At 56.4% G+C, this 17,258-nt stretch overlaps 1 protein-coding gene across 1 annotated transcript; it reads right to left on the reverse strand.

Moving 5' to 3' along the window:
• Positions 1–545: 545 nt before the first annotated feature.
• On the reverse strand, positions 546–6,250 carry LOC128839581 (fibrinogen-like protein 1-like protein). Its single transcript, XM_054032672.1, has 5 exons — positions 5,917–6,250; positions 5,410–5,584; positions 3,606–3,749; positions 2,793–2,855; positions 546–1,637 (listed from the first exon to the last, which is right to left on the reverse strand). The coding sequence occupies exons 1-5, from the start codon at positions 6,004–6,006 to the stop codon at positions 1,009–1,011; spliced, it is 1,101 nt and encodes a 366-aa protein (XP_053888647.1). The 5' UTR covers positions 6,007–6,250; the 3' UTR covers positions 546–1,008.
• Between the last annotated feature and the right edge of the window lie 11,008 nt (positions 6,251–17,258).

Genomic DNA, 17,258 nt, shown 5'->3' on the forward strand with positions numbered 1-17,258 from the left:
CCCCACAGGCTCTCTCTGGGTATTGCATCGACAGCAGGTAGCCCATAGTCTCCTCTCCCAGCATCCCAGTCTCTCCTCCCCCAAACGTGAGAAAGGACTGGTGGCCCAAGGAGTTACTCTTGGTGCAGTTGGCAGCAACGGGCCCATCCCAACAACCCTACACTAGGGCCTGATCCAACGCCCACTGAAGTCAATGGAAGATTGTCTGTTATCAGCTGGCTTTGGACTAGGACCTACTTGCACACGTGGACAGTAATTCAAGGTACTGATTAAAGGGCCCCTCAGGCCACTGCTGCAGCTACCCAGATATCGTCAGACGTGCAGGCCTGGCTTTCAAATCCTGCTAGGCCATTGCCGAAAATTCCCTCACAGCAACCTGCAGACCCCTAAGACTGTGGGGCAAGGAACCCAGCCAGGTCTGCCAGCCCAACTCCCCCAAGGCAGGACGGCTGAGAATACTGGGAATGGATCTACGCAGTACGGTGCCCACGAGAGCACAGCAGAGAGTAAGTGGCAGGGAACAGAAAGTTACCAACTGGGGCCACCACATTTAAAATGCCTTTTTAATGTGAAGCTTTAATCCCTGCTAATGAGCAGTAGAGCGGGAGTTTATAAAAACCCTTCTGTGTTTCTGGATTTCCTCACCCCTGTGACCTCTGGAACTGCCCATGAGTCTGAGAGCAAAAGACACTGAAAAGTCACTACGGATCTGAGGCATTTACTCTCCCCGGAGCTTCTACATCTGGATACTGCAGGTTTTGCAAATGATTCTTCTGATTACGAATATCACTAAGTCAAGTCAACGCAAAGCACAAGTGCCCAGCAGAGATTAGCTCGGAAAGTGCACGGAAGAAAAGAAAAGAGAAAGTTGCCTCATTTTGGATAAACATGATACTTCCCCCTCCGAGTTGGGTGTGAGGTTTGGCCATGACACACGCTGACCCTTTTCCCTCCCTTCGTGGAGCAGGGGTTGGCCTCACTGCAGACAGGAGGGTGGGGAAGGGGTGACTAACAGTAGGATGCTGGTTTGATGAGGATGGCGGAGGCTTGGCAGTTCCCACTACAGAAACTACCCCAAGTGATGCTCCCTTTGACGTTCAGTCGAACAGAATGACAAGCCGAGTACCACCAGCCCCCCTCATAGCTAGACGCACAGTTCCCACCATAAGTGTCCTGATCCAGGTCTTTAGCAGAGAACTTCATGTTGTCATGCACGGTGCTAGGATTGTTTGAAGTCATGGCGTCCCCTGAAGTCCCAGTGTAAGAGCCCAGCCTCAGCCTGTAGCCTTTGGACTCGTCTTCCAGACTGAAGAGGTTGTAGTCTGCGTATTTCATGGTGCCGGATGAATCGTGGATGACAAACCTGACCTGGTAGACCTTCTGCTTGGCGATCCGATAGATGTACTCCGTCCCCAGCCAGTAGTCATCCTGCACGTTGCCAAAGCCGTACTTGTAGGTGCTCCAGGACTCAGCCCAGGTGATCTGTGTGTCGCGCCGGTTCCGCTGGAGGACCGTCCAGCCCTCGCTGGTGCTGTTCAAGTCACAGTAAACGACAATCTGGTGGAATCCTGTGGGCTGGATGACAAAGACGACACTGACCCTGTTCCAGGTTATCTCGCTGCAGTCCTTGGGCCAGACTGTGCACAAGAGAGAGATCGCTTTCACTAAACCCCGTGGAACAGAACCCTGCTCAGATCTTCCCACCCTGGGTCAGTGAGAAAGGGCCCCTCCGGTGTGCCACAGACAGCAGTGTCTGCACTGACACCCCGCATGCTTTGCCAGCCCATTGTCAAAGAGGCTTCAACAATGGATGCAGACACTGAGCCCGAATCTACTGGCACAGCACTGGCGTTAGGTCCTGTCACCCACTCCTGGGCAGTTTATTCTCTAACTAGCTACTTTGCACGTGCACACGTAGGTTTCCCAGAAGACAAACAGGCCCCTGTTCATACTCTGCAGGGGTTTTCGGGGAGGTGTTTAACACGGCAGACACGATGCGTGGGACACTGCAAGCTAACAGCACCGTGTGTCCTGTGGGGTGACTGTATCTTACAGCAGCGGGTTCTGCACCCCCTCAGCTCTCAGCAAACTCCTGTGCCAAGGGCTCTCCAACAGGGCGTGTGTGCTGAGGCCACCGACACCAGCTGCCAGGGAAAGGAGGAGTCTGTGGAGTCAAAGGATCTTGCCACTCATCCCAAATTTTGGCTGCAAACTCCCCACACGTGCAGTAGTGAGGGACACGGCCCAGTGGGTAAAAGCCCTGGGTCCTGGATCCCACACAGTCTATCAGTGGTGCCACTTTCCCTGCAGAAAGATCATGACCCAAAGCTTCTCCTCTGCAGGACACGTTACAGCCTGTGTGTATCAAGCCCTTTCCCCCACACCCTCCCACCCTCTGCCATCAGAGTTCCTGCTCCCAGGGGCCTGTATAATCCCTGGGGATTCCCCTCTGGCCCGGTCAGACAATGCATCCCAATGCCTTGTTGTGCCCTGCAGGTAGAAGCTGTGTGAATAACTCTTGTTGTTCTTCATATCAGAGAGGTAGCCGTGTTAGTCTGAATCTGTAAAAAGCAACAGAGGGTCCTGTGGCACCTTTCAGACTAACAGAAGTATTGGAGCATAAGCTTTCGTGGGTGAATCTTGCGTCTGATGAAGTGGGCATTCCCCCAGAAAGCTCATGCTCCAATACTTCTGTTAGTCTTAAAGGTGCCACAGGATTCTCTGTTGCTTCTTGTTGTTCTTGCATCTCATTTCTGCAGGGCGTGGATAGGTGAAGCGTGGGATACTCTTACCGTGGGCCTCTGGTAACTGCGGGTCACTGGCTCGGCTGTGCCGCAGGCTCCCTTTCCCCTGATCTGTAGGGACAGGAATTGGGAGATCCGCGTGACATGAGGGGTTGTCAGAGACTGTCTCCCAAGCACCAGAGAGTGTTAGCAGTGCATTTGCCTCCCCTTCTCCATGTCCCTGAAACCCTCATCCAGGACAAACCGTTCTTCTGCCCACACTTCTGCAAACCCCCTCACTGCTCTACCTGGTTTCCGTCTGCTCCCCTCCAGTCTGCCCAAATGCAGCCACCAAACTCACCGCCCGCTCCCGTGGCTCTGCCCACACCACCTTGTGCCTTCCAGTCCCTTCCCTGGCTCCGCAGCTTCTCCTGCAGCAGCTTCCAGCCCCCGCGCCTCCCCTCGAGCTCTGTACAGCCCTGCCCTGCCTAGCTCGAGCTCTGTGTTAATTCTGCACCAGTCGCCCTGCTGCCCGAGCACCCCCATCTCATCCCGTCTGCCCCTGCCTGGCTCGGGCCCACGCTGCACCAGTTCACTCCTCCACGCCCCCTCTGCTGCCCAAGGCAACCAGCACCTCCTGGCTTTGTCCCGTGCTGCTCCCTGCACTGCAATGGGCCAGCCCCTGTGCCCCTCCGAACCTCCCTCCCCTCCCTCAAACCGCCAAAGAGCTCAGCGTGGTTTGAATAGAGAGCTACAGTTGGATTGTAATTTCTCCCAGTGGCTTCAGGCCTCCATAATCCCCAGGCAGCCAGTGAGTGACGTCCTGGGGCCCCAGGGCTGGCGGGGACCCCTAGGGCCAGGGGAGAGGCCCACATGACACACCTGCCTTCAGGTGCTTTGGGTGGAAGTTCCTGATTGCATGAGTGGGTCCCTTTAAAATGTTCAGGTTGTGTATTTCCAGGGTCAGAACTGGGGCTGACAGGGCCACCAGGCCGGTGAGGAGCAGGAGACGAGGGCACCGGGCAGCTGCAAAAGGGAAGAGCCGGTGAGAAGCTGGGAACACAAACCCGCCCTTCAGGAGGCGCAACTCCCATTCCCTGTGCCCGGGAACGGCACAACCGAGAGCTGGGACTGCTGGACCCTCCCGCCTCGCCCAGCACAGCCTGGCACTGCCGCCCTCGCCCATCAGTCTGGCTGGGCAGCCGGCCACCGGCCAGGCATGCACGGGGCAGAGAGGAGACGCTAGGAACCGGCCCCGTTGGGACAGAGACTCCCAGGAGGGAGGCTGGTGCTGAGGAGTTTGGGATTCACCCTGGAGAAATGTTCCTGCCCCACAGAGACACCCCTGTGCCATGGAAATACTGTGTCAAGAGGTCATCTAGTCCAACCCCCTGCTCAAAGCAGGACCAATTCCCAACTAAATCATCCCAGCCAGGGCTTTGTCAAGCCGGGCCTTAAAAACCTCCAAGGAAGGAGACTCCACCACCTCCCTAGGTAACGCATTCCAGTGTTTCACCACCCTCCTAGTGAAATAGTTTTTCCTGATATCCAACCTGGACCTCCCCCACTGCAACTTGAGACCATTGCTCCTTGTTCTGTCATCTGCCACCACTGAGAACAGCCGAGCTCCATCCTCTTTGGAACCCCCCTTCAGGTAGTTGAAGGCTGCTATCAAATCCCCCCTCATTCTTCTCTTCTGGAGACTAAACAATCCCAGTTCCCTCAGCCTCTCCTCATAAGTCATGTGCTCCAGACCCCTAATCATTTTTGTTGCCCTCCACTGGACTCTTTCCAATTTTTCCACATCCTTCTTGTAGTGTGGGGCCCAAAACTGGACACAGTATTCCAGATAAGGCCTCACGAATGTCAAATAAAGGGGAACGATCACATTCCTCGATCTGCTGGCAATGCCCCTACTTATACAGCCCAAAATGCCGTTAGCCTTCTTGGCAACAAGAGCACACTGTTGACTCATATCCAGCTTCTCGTCCACTGTGACCCCTAGAAAGAACAGGAGTACTTGTGGCACCTTAGAGACTAACAAATTTATTAGAGCATAAGCTTTCGTGGACTACAGCCCACTTCTTCGTGACCCCAAGGTCCTTTTCTGAAGAACTTCTACCTAGCCATTCGGTCCCTACTCTGTAGCAGTGAATGGGATTCTTCCGTCCTAAGTGCAGGACTCTGCACTTGTCCTTGTTGAACCTCATCAGGTTTTTTTCGGCCCAATCCTCTAATTTGTCTAGGTCCCTCTGTATCCGATCCCTACCCTCTAGTGTATCTACCACGTCTCCTACTTTAGTGTCAAGGTGGAGGGGGGGCTGGTCAGGGGCACTCAGAGCCCGGGGGGGACTGTCCTGTCCAGGGGGGGCACTCACAGCCCCAGGAGGTGGGTGGGGGAGGGGCACACAGGATTTCAGGAATTCCCTGGCAGTGAAGAGCTGCTGGCGGCAGGGGTGACTGTCTCCCTGGAGCTGGGGTCTCAGCCCAGGTGTCTCTCTGCCCTTCCCCCCAGTCGCCCCCGGGCGAGGTGGGAGTGCCCCACGTTGCGTTCCAGCCCCACATTCGCACCCACAAGTGCTGGTGGGTTCCAATCCCAGCTGAACACGCCCACCCGGCCCTAGTGCAGAGCAGAAGGGCCCAGCGCTGCCCCACAGACCCTCTGGCTCTCCGAGCCCGCTCTTACCCATCACCGCAGCACGTCTGGCCCAGGCTGAACACTGCTGCTCTGTGCAGAGGGGCTGGCACTTCTCGCTCCTGCCGTACGAGGGGCAGGGGCTGCTACCGACTGCTCCCCCTAACCCCCGCCCTGCTGCGCTCTGGGGATGCTGCCCTGCTGTGGAGCTCTCAGGTGTCTTGAACTGGAATTTGTTTGGAGAGAAACTGCTAAGGAGCCTGTGACGTTGTGCAGTCTATATGGTTTTATAAAAACTTGATAATAAGTCAATATAATGTAACTGAGATGGTTTTAGAGAAAATACGGTAATAAGTGAATGTAACGTAACTGGGATATGCTTCATGCAAAAGGTCTCTTGTAAGGTATCATTACAAAGCTTATAATCTACTGAGTATGATCATCTGATTTGTATAAATGTACCACTCTTGTATCCAAAACTAATTGTGTAAAGTGTGGACCATTAATGATGGTTTGGAATCTTGATGACTCCCATTGTCTGCAGATGGCTGTATTTACCTGTAAGTCTTCCTGTATATGTGTGTGCTGGCAAGTGAGTAATGAAGTCTTGCAGTGACATGTGATCATGTCACCTGAACTGGAATCCATCTTTAACCTGGTGCTTTTCCAGTGAGGTGGGGGTGGAAACCCAGAGAGACAAAGAGTTCCTGCCTTATGCAAAAGATATATAAAGGGGGGAAGAGAACAGAGGGGGAGAAGCCATCATGAAGAATCCCCTAGCTACCACCTGAGCTGCAACAAGAGCTGTACCAGGGGAAAGAATTGTGCCCAGGCCTGGAAGGTGTCCAGTCTGAGAAAAACTTACTGAAACATCTCTGAGGGTGAGATTATCTGTATTTAGTTTGATTAGGCATAGATTTGCGCATTTTATTTTATTTTGCTTGGTGACTTACTTTGTTCTGTCTGTTACTACTTTGAACCACTTAAATCCTACTGTCTGTATTTAATAAAATCACTTTTTATTTAGTAATTTACTCAGAGTATGTATTAATACCTGGGGGGAGCAAACAACTGTGCATATCTCTCTATCATTGTTATAGAGGGCGAACAATTTATGAGTTTGCCCTGCATAAGCTTTATACAGGGTAAAAGGGATTTATCTGGGTTTAGACCCCACTGGGAGTTGGGCATCTGAGTGCTAAAGACAAGCACTCTACTGTGAGCTGTTTTCAGGTAAACTTGCTGCTTTGGGACAAGTGATTCAGACCCTGGATCTGTGTCTGGAGCCAAACAGGAGTGTCTGGCTCAGCAAGACAGGGTGCTGGAGTCCTGAGCTGGCAGGGAAAACAGGAGCAGGGGTAGTCTTTGCACATCGGGTGGCAGTTCCCAAGGGGGTTTCTGTGATCCAACCTCAGCCCCGAGCAGAGAGTACCTGGGAGCCTGCCTGGGTCGGGCGGGTCTGGTACAGCCTCCCCCCAGATAAGGCTCTTCCCTGGACCTGCCACCCATTGGAATCTGGAACGATTCCCTCCGAGGTAACACCCGGGGCAGCCAGGGCAGGGCAGGGCACGGCCTGCTCCCCTGGAGCCTTAGGGCTTTCAGGAGTGAGAGGTGTCAGCGGAGCAGGTTGTACGTTAAAGCAGGGAAGGCAGTTGGGGGGCAGAGGAATTGGGTGCTTTGCCATTGCACTTGATCAGCTCAATTTGAAAATTCTTTCAAAGGAAATCCAGATGTATACATCTGACTGGGGTACATGTACACACATACACACGCACACTCACATGTGCACACACTCATGTGCACATACACGTACACACATGTACACATACATATATATACAGACATACACATACACGCACACACGCTGTCCCTGGAGCACCCCAGGATGCGACTGACGGGGTGGCTGGCTATTATGGAGGCAGAAGGGGATTGGGAGAAAATAATCAAGAAGAACTTTTGCTGAAAATGCAAACCTAAGCTGGAAATCTGTGCAGGGCTGGGCTCAGCGAAAATGATCTTTTGAGCTGCTCTTATTAACCGTGGTCCTGTACTTCCTGGTTTGCGTCGGACCCAGGCAGGAGACTGGGCTGCTCTCAGCTGTAGAAGCCATTGGAATGAGCCACGTCGGAATGAGCCAGGCCCTCACAGCCTTCTGCCACCAATCGCCCCAGCAGTCACTGATCCACACCAAACCACGTCCTTCCAGTCAGGCAGTTTCATATGCACACGTCAAACCCTTGGTTTGCCACTCAGACACCACGGTGATGGGCACAGTAAGGACCGAGAGACGCTAAACAGGCAGACAGACAAGGAAATAGTGGCCCTGCCTACAGGTGTGTGTGTGGTGCAAACGGATGAACACCAGTTGCTGGCTGAAGGCACAACCTTAATTCCCGCATCTCCTGTCTGTCAGCTATCGTTCGCTTGGCAGCCTGAGCTCCGATTTCTAACGCAGCGTTTTGCTCTGGCATATTGTGGTTCTCATGTCCGGGGGCGCCTTGGCCCCTGGTATCAGGAGCGGTGCTAAGGAGGCTGCTTTTCAAAGGTCCTTAAGTAGAGTTGCCAACTTTCTACTTGCACAAAACCAAACGCCCTTGACCCAAACTCTTTCATGCCCTTCCCCAAGGCCCCACCCCCACTCACTCCAGCCCAGCCCACCTCCCTCAGTCGCTCGCTCTCACACCCTCACTCACTTTCACTGGGCTGGGGCTGGGGGTTGGAGTGCAGGGAGGGGTGAGGGCTCCGGTGGGGATGCGGGCTCTGGGATTGGGCTGGAGATTAGGGGTTTGGTGTACCAGAGGGGGATCCGGGCTGGGGTAGAGGGTTGGGGTGCGGACTCTGAGAGGGAGTTTGGGTGCGGGAGGGGGCTCAGGGCTAGGGTAGGGGATTGGGGTGCGGGTGCGGGTGTGGGGTCTGGGAGGGATTAGGGTACAGGAGGGGGTTCCGACCTGGGGCAGGGGGTTGGGGTGCCGGGTGTGAGATCTGGGAGGGAATTTGGGTGTGGGAGGGGGTTCCGACCTGGGGCAGGGTTTCTGGGTGCAAGCTCCGGCCAGGCGGCGCTTACCTCAGCCGGCTCCTGGTCAATGGCACACCGGTGCTAATGCAGGCTCCTGACCCCTGGTCTCCCTCCGCTGGCAGGCTCTGAGCAAGGCCTGCCCAGAGAACATGGATGACGAGCTCTCGATCCTGCTGACAGCACCCCCCAGCTCAGACAAACTCCAGCACATCTTGGAGGTGAGCAGAATGGGGAGGGGCAGCAGGGGTTTTACCTTAGCCCTGGGGACTCCTAGAAAGAAGAGACTGGAAAATCCATGTTTCTATTGGATCCTTCCGAGTATGCATTTGTGATATAAACTCACTGGGTGACCTTGGGGTAACTCACTTCCCCCTTATGGCATCAGTCTTCTCCACTATCAAATCTACACTGGGGAAGAAGGACAGAAGCCCCGACAATCACCTTCACCTCTGGGTGTCTGGTCCTGGGAGCCGAAACCACCTGGACTATCTGCCCCATCTCCTAAACTGCCCTGTCTTTCCCTCCTAGGGCCTGGTCCTTAGTGCTCAACCTGGCCCCTTCCCACCTTGTCCCTGACCATTAAAGGACTCTCCAAGCCCCTCCCATGCCTGCTTCCCTTGGGGTCTCTCTCCTGGCTGAGCACAGGCTGCCCTTCTATCTCTCAGCAGGCCTGGGTCCTAGTCACAGGCTGCATCTTGTCACGTGACCCCCACACTTATTCCCTTCGCCCTAGGGAGCTGCATCACCTGGGCCAGGTGCAGTTGAGCTCCAACCCCTTTCCTGGCCATCTCACCCTGGGACAGGTTGAAACTGGAAACCTGTGGGTAACAGTAACTGGTTGCTCCCAAACGTGCTGAAGACACAATGGAAGAGGAAATCCTTTGGCCTGCATTGAAATTATTCCGACTGCAAGTGAATGAGAGAAAATAGGTCCAGAGTTCTCTTCCTAGCAGCTGAAAATGTAGCGATTGATAGAGGTTCAGGTCAGAAAGGACCATTATGTGCATCTAGTCGCCCCTCCTGTATAACTCAGGGCCTAGAATGTGACCAAGTGATTCCTTCAGCCAACCATAGCATGGGACTGAGCCAGAGCACGTCTTTTGGAACGACATCCACATGCAGGAGAGCCAGCTGGCTACCAGAAAATCTCTCTTCTGCAGTGACGTGGGGTTAAGGGACATGGGGGAAAAGACGTGGAGGCTGTGACTAAACTTAGAGCAGCAAGGCCAGGAAAACCAGGGTTAGGTCCCAGGGCCAGACGTGCTGCGGTGATGGGTAAGAGCGGGCTCGGAGAGCCAGAGGGTCTGTGGGGCAGCGCTGGGCCCTTCTGCTCAGCACTAAGGCCGGGTGGGCGTGTTCAGCTGGGATTGGAACCCACCAGCACTTGTGGGTGTGAATGTGGGGCTGGAACGCAACGTGGGGCGCTCCCACCTTGCCCGGGGGCGACTGGGGGGAAGGGCAGAGAGACACCTGGGCTGAGACTCAGAGGAGCAGAGACCCCAGCTCCAGGGAGACAGTCACTCCTGCCCAGCCGGGTTAAATTGCCCAGCTGTGTGAAAGCCCCCCCATCCCCGAGGGTCCCCCCCCCGGTATGTCACAGCAGGGTAATGTGCGTATTGAACGGCAGGGGTTGCCAGAGACTGGCTGGGAGAGGCCTTTGGGGATGGAGGAAGCAGCACTAAGGTACATGCCAACCTCCCTACAGAGGAGGGGCCGTGCCCCGCAGGTGTGGGGCAGGGAGCTGGGACACTGCGCGGTGGATCATTGTCTGGCCCAGGCCCTTCCTAGCCGGAGGCCGAGGCCGAGGCATTTCCTTCAGGTCACCTTCCGCTGCAGCTTGGCCACGGGCCCCCATAGCCACTAGCCCAGCCAGGGATCCCAAGTGGGGATTGTCACGGCTGGCTCCTCCCTGCCGCCAGCAGCTCTTCACTGCCAGGGAATTCCTGAAATCCTGTGCACCCCTCCCCCACCCACCTCCTGGGGCTGTGAGTGCCCCCCCCGGACAGCCCCCCCCCCAAACTCTGAGTGCCCCTGGCCAGTCCCTCCCCTCAGCCCCTGCCACTTCCTGGGGCTCTGAGTGCCCCTGGCCAGTCCCCCTCCCACACCCCGGGGCTGAGTGACCTTGGCCAACCCCCGTCCCTTCAGGAGGAACTCCCAGTACCCACCCAGCCCCCACACCTCAGGGTTCCCCTCCCTGCGGCTCTGTGGCCATACCCCCACCAGGGCCGGCTTTAGGCCAAATCAACCAATTCCCCTGAATCGGGCCCCGGGCCCAAGCCTCGGTACGGTGTACCGGCAAGAGCCGGTGCGCTGTACCAGGGTGGCCCGGCTTCCCCAGGGGGCAATTTAAAGGACCTAGGGCTCCCAGCAGGGGCTGGAGCCCCAGGCCCTTTAAATTGCTACCAGACCCCCACAGCTGGAGCCCTGGGGTAGGGCTGCGGGGCTCTGGGGGCTATTTAAAAAGTCCGGGGCTCCCGCTGCCTCTACCGCCCCGGCCCTTTAAATAGCCACTGGAGCCCCGCTGCTTCCCCAGGGCTCCCCCGGCTATTTAAAGGGCCGGGACGGTAGAAGCAGGGGAGCCCTGGGTCCTTTAACTAGCCCCCAGAGCCCTGGGAGAGCGGGGGACTCGGGGGCTATTTAAAGCTACCTCTGCTGCACCCCGTCCCCGCACCAGCCCCGCACCCCCTGCCCTGCCCGCAGCCAGCCCCGTCTCCAGCCAGCCCTGCACCCCCTGTCCGCAGCCAGCCCCTGCTGCACCCCTGCCCTACCTCCAGCCCCGCCGCCCCTGTTCTGCCCGCACCAGCCCCGCCCCCCTGCCCTGCCTGCAGCCAGCCCTGCACCCCCTGCCCACAGCCAGCCTCTGCCGCACCCCCTGCCCTGTCTCCAGGCAACCCCTGCCGCACCCCCCTGCGGCCCTGCCCAAAGCCAGCCAGCCCCACACACCCCTGTCTCCAGCCAGCCCCGCACCCCTTGCCCTGCCTGCAGCCAGACCCTACCTCCAGTGAGCCCCTGCCCTGCCTCCAGCCAGCCCCATGTCCACTGGTGCCCTGCAGTTCCCAGGGCAGTAACCCTGCACACCTGCTTCAATGAGGGGGGCAGGGAGCAGCTGGGACCCACACATGTTCACACCACTAGGGTGACCAGACAGCAAGTGTGAAAAATCGGGACAGGGGGTGGGGGATAATAGGATCCTATAAGAAAAAGACCCAAAAATCGGGACTGTCCCTATAAAATCAGGACATCTGGTCACCCTAGCACACCCCCAGGGAGTGGCGGGGACCCACACACGTGAAACGGAGCTCATTAATAACCGATCAACAGCATATATGATGCAATGTACATAATATATAATTTTATTATTTATATAATTATGGAAAGTAAATAATACATGGAAGAAATTAAAGGCTTTTTTTTTCCATTTTTTTTTTTGTTAGTCATCCCTGCCGGGGCCCCGACAAAAATGTTCAAATTGGGCCCCGCCCTTCCTAAAGCCGGCCCTGCTGGAGAGAACAGGAGGATTCAGTCAGCAGGGACTGCCGATCCGTCCCATTCACCAGGCCTGCCATCCTGCGGCTTCAGCATTAGTGGCTGGGGTGACTTGGGGAAAGGTCTCAACCTCCCCACATCCCACTTCACTGCTGCCAGAATCCCTCCTGCCCCCCTCGCTACAGTCCCCTCCCTACCCAACCTGGGTGGGGCTGGAGGAGAGGGGTCTGAGAACTTGAGCTGTGGATTGGAGGTGGAACAGCTGTCAGGGGCACTGAGGGGGAAGTGGCAGGAGCTCCCCGTACAAGGAGGGAGGTTGCCACTGGAGGTCACTAGGAAGGACAACAAGACTCTATCCTGGCGGTCAGGAGGGGGAATCCATCCCTCAGAGGTGGGCAGGGGCTGGGTGGAAATGCTGCTGGTTCCAGGGGCCGTTAATCCCCCCTGATTCCTCGGAGGCGTCTGAGTCTCAGACAGGTTCTCGTTCCCTTGCAGCATGAGGACGTCACGGCCAATATATAAATTAATGGAGATATCCCATCTCCTAGAACTGGAAGGGACCTTGAAAGGTCATCGAGTCCAGCCCCCTGCCTTCACTAGCAGGACCAAGTACTGATTTTTTCCCAGATCCCTAAGTGGCCCCCTCAAGGATTGAACTCTCAACCCTCGGTTTAGCAGGCCAATGCTCAAACCACTGAGCTATCCCTCCCCCAATGTGATGCGCCAGCTCCGTATCATGCGGCACTTGCGCCAGGTGCCCGAGGCGCTGCAGGGCCTGTGCCTCTGAGGCCACCAGCAACTCCCGCTCCCTGCTGCAGGTACTGCTCTGGCTCTCTGTAAATGGGGAGCTAGTGGAAGGGGAAATGGAGCCCCCTGGTACTCACAGAAAGCTGATTACAGAATGAGCCCGAACTGAGAGGCACCATATCCGCCCCCCTAAAGAGCCAGACTTCAGTGATGATACAGCCCAGCTGGGGTAGCAACAGGACTGAGAACGAGGTAGGAAGTTCAGAGCAGCAAGGAAAGCCTGGAGGGGAACTTGAGAAGAGAGGTTGGAAAAGTGCAGCAAAGAGAAAGGTGCAGACCTAGCTGTTGGGTCCAGGGCCCTGAGCTGCTATCAATGTCAGGGTGGGACTGGGTTCCCCTACCGGCCCCACAGGAGGCGGCGTACACGCACCTGGAGAGGGTTCCCAAGCCCAGCAAGGGGGCTACAGGCTGAGCAAGTGCCCCAGCGATGACAAAAGGACTTCTGTCTGTGGAAAGACCTCTTTGGACTTGTAGTGTGAGGTAAGCTGGGCCCCAGAATGGTGGACTAAAGGTGGTGACCTGGCCGGAGTTACCAGGGAGAGAAACTGCCGTGGTGCTGGAGCGACCATGGATGGGGGACGCTAGCCCAACGAGAGGGCTGTGATGCCATGCCTGGCCGCCGGGGGGCACCTAACGATGAGTAGATTCATTTATGTTTGGCATAGTTGGCAGGATTGAGTTCCCCCTGTGATCCGTGAGGGAAGTCTTGGTTGCTGAAGGAATCATAGAATATCAGGGTTGGAAGGGACCTCCGGAGGTCATCTAGTCCAACCCCCTGCTCAAAGCAGGACCAATCCCCAGACAGTTTTTTGCCCTGATCCCTAAATGGCCCCCTCAAGGATTGAGCTCACAACCCCGGGTTTAGCAGGCCAATGCTCAAACCACTGAGCTATCCCTCCCCCAAGCAGGTGTATCAAGGGACCAAGCTGGTCGCTGGATTTCCCACTTCAGTTCCAGGGACTGGCTAAGCAGCCAAAGCAGATCTAGGGGTTTCTCCAGCAGCTCCTAGAAAACCAACAGACGCAGAAGGAAGTGCAGGTGGAGCTACAGACGCAGCATCAGCAATACCTGTGAGAGATCCTGCAAAGGGAAATCAACCCAGGGTCTGCTATGCCCATGGACAAAAAGAGCAGAGAAGGAGAGCATGCCTGGGCTGTGCTGAGAAGGTTAGCCCAGGGAGAAGGGCATGAGAAAGTGTACAAGCGTGGCCTAATGCCAAGATGGGAGCAAGAGTTCTTTGTTTTGGGGGCAGAGAAGCAGGCCATATCAAAAGACACGGCCTGCTTAGGAAATTGCTGAGTGGCTGAACGAGGGGCCAGGGACCTAAGAAGTTAGAAAGAAAGGAGAAGGTGTCCTCTGACACAAACCCCCATGAGGCAGGCAAGGTGGAGGTGGCTGGGGTGGCCATGGACCTTGCAGACCCTCCACCAACACACCCTGTCGGGTGCTGCAGGGAGATGAAGGACGAAATGATTGGCCCAGAGATGAAGCAGACTGGAGGAGGGACAAACACAAGGGTGGAGCAGTCCATGGTGGGTTCTCAGACCCTGACCGAAAAGGTTTTGGCAGATGCAGCGGCAGTAGCAAAAAGGCAACAGAAGACGCTAAAGGCTTCAGAAGAGGCTCTGCAAGCAGCTGTTCATGAGACTGAGTGGCTGCAGGAAGAGCATCGGGATACTGCAGAAGAGAAGGTTTGCCCCGAGCGAGCTGGCAGTGGATCTGCAGACACTGCGCACAGGCTGTACAAGCGCGCAGCCGGTGACAGCGATGAGATGACGAGGGATGAAGCTTGGAGAAGAATAGAACTTGCCCCCGCGTGGGCCAGGTTCTAAGGAGGAGGGTATATAACGGGGGGCTTGGCCGGTGGGCTATAAAGCCTGGAGCTAGGCCAAATGGATTACAGAGTGAGCTCCAGCTGAGGGGAAACCAGGGGAAACCGCAACAAAGGTACAGGAGCAGGCCTAGCTGTTCGGTACAGGGCCTTGGGGCAGAACCTAGAATCCAGGGTAGGACTGGTTCTCCCACAGTCTCTAAGGAAGGGGATGTACAGGGCCATAGAAAGAGCTACCAAGGCCAGCAAGGGCAGGGTTACCATTCGTCCGGATTTACCCGGACATGTCCTCCTTTTTGTGGACATAAATTAGAAATATAAAAATAGCGTCCGGGGGGAATTTGTAAAGCACTCAAAATGTCCGGGATTTCCCCCCTCTCACGGCAGAGCAGAGCGAGCGGCTGGGAAGGCTGCAGGAAAGTCCCGGGCTGGACTCCGGAGCAGCTGTAGAGGAGCTCCGCCCTGCATTCTGAGCCGGCAGCTCTCCCCTGCAGCCCGGCTCCGGCAGCACGGTGTAGGGGCAGGGACCGGGTTTTGTGTTGTGCTGGAGAGCGCAGCCACGTGTCCGGCTCGCACAGAGCCCAACAACCTGTTCTGAGCAGCAGGGTAAGGGGGCCAGGGGGCAGGAGAAGGGGCAGGGAGGTTCTGGAGGGGGCAGTCAAGAAACGGGGGGTCGGGAGTTCAGGGGGGGGCTTTTTGGGGGGAGTGGAGAAAGTTTTGGGCAGTCAGGGTACAGGTAGGGGGTAGGGTCCTGGGGGGCACTTGGGGGGGGACTTAGGAGGGGGCAGTCAGGGGACAAGGAACAGGGAGTCTTAGGTAGGGGGTGGGGTTCTGGAGGGCAGTTAGGAGCAGGGGTCCCAGGAGGGGGCAGTCAGGGGACAAGGAGCGGGGGGGTGGGAGGGTGGGAGTTCTGGGGGGGAGCTGTCAGGGGGCAGGAGTGGGGAGAGGGATCGGAGCAGTCAGGGGACAGGGAGCAGAGGGGTTTAGATGGGTTGGGAGTTCTGGGGGGGGCTGTCAGGGGGTGGGGAGTGGTTGGATGGGGCGTGGGAGTCCCAGGGGTCTGTCTGGGGTGGGGGTGTGGATAAGGGTTGGGGCAGTCAGGGGACAAGAGGCAGGGAGGCTTAGATAGGGAGTGGAGTCCTGGGGGGCAGTTAGGGGCAGGGGTCCCAGGAGGGGGCAGTCAGGGGACAAGGAACGGGGGGAGGGTTGGAGGTTCTGGGGGGGGCAGGAAGTGGGAGGGGCAGGGGCGGGGCTAGGGCAGGGCTCCTCCCGTCCTCTTTTTGGCTTGCTGAAATATGGTAACCCTAAGCAAGGGCAGGCCGAGCCAAAGTCAGGCTGAGGAAAAGCCCCCAAGGGACAGAGGATCTTGTTTCAGTTAAAGACATTTTTTGACTTTTAGTTTGGGATGAGCGCGACCCAGGAAGGAGTGGGACTAAAAGATGGTCGCCTGGCCGAAGGGCTGAGTTCCCAGCCAAAAACCTGCTGGCGGGCGTGCTAGCCCAAGAAATCTGTGACCCCAGGCCTTGAAGGAAGGGGCACCTATCGGTGAGTAAACTCTGTTACAAGCCTGCTTCCATTGTGGAAACAGCCTGGTATTGGAGAGTGGTGGGGATGGCCTGTGGGTGAGGATGGCTGAAGGGGTCATACAGGAGGGGCAGCAGCGTCCAGTGAGGAGATCAGGGAACGGGTTGTTTGCAGTCCTGCCACTGAGCAGTAACGTGATCCTGGTCAGGTCACTCTCCCGCCTGCTGCCTCACTTTCTCTATCTTTGAAATGGGGATCATCCCGACCCACATTAAGAAAGGGTTTGATCCTCTGCTCTTGCTTCCCAAATCCCTGCCCTCCTTGCCCCACACAGGCCTCTGCCCTGTTGCTCAAACTCCCATGCACATGTTAGTGCCTGTGTCACCCCCGCAACTGCAAGGTCTCATGTACAGTCTCCTGCCAGCAAACTGAAGCTGCCACTAGATCCAGAATAGGAATCACAGTTCCTGTGCGCTGCCCTGAATGGAGTCTAGACCCTGGGCATGGGGAAGGCCAACGCTCACATCCAGGTAGATCATCAACCTACTCCTCTGTCCCAGGAGCAGGAAGGCCTCTGGTTCATGCTCCCTTCAGTAGCTGCAGCTGCTGAGTTGGGAGTATGGTGGGCAGAGATGGGAACAGGACATAGGATGAACCAAGTGTCAGGGGGAGACTCCCTGTGTGTGGGAGATGATGTTGCCCCTCTGTGGGGAATCCCTTCCTTGCAGACGCTGGGCATTGGGTGCTGGACTCTGCCAGGAAGCCCAGCTCCCATCCCTATCAGCTTGGCTGTTCCCTACACTGCTGTGCACCAGGCCCTCTGCAGAGAGCTGCTCTGGGCAAGGACTACAGAGCCTGCTGTCATCCTGGCAGGTGTTACCCCAGGTTCCATAATCCTGACCCCTGGTCTCCCTCCGCTGGCAGGCTCTGAGCAAGGCCTGCCCAGAGAACATGGATGATGAGCTCTCGATCCTGCTGAGAGCACCCCCAGCACAGACAAACTCCAGCACATCTTGGAGGTGAGCAGAATGGGGAAGGGCAGCAGGGGTTTTACCTTAGCCCTGGGGACTCCTAGAAAGAAGAGACTGGAAAATCCATGTTTCTATTGGATCCTTCCGAGTATTCATTTGTGATATAAACTCACTGGGTGACCTTGGGGTAACTCACTTCCCCCTTATGGCATCAGTCTTCTCCACTATCAAATCTACACTGGGGAAGAAAGACAGAAGCCCCGAC

This window comes from Malaclemys terrapin, chromosome 6, assembly GCF_027887155.1.
Source record: "Malaclemys terrapin pileata isolate rMalTer1 chromosome 6, rMalTer1.hap1, whole genome shotgun sequence".
Taxonomy (NCBI): domain Eukaryota; kingdom Metazoa; phylum Chordata; order Testudines; family Emydidae; genus Malaclemys; species Malaclemys terrapin.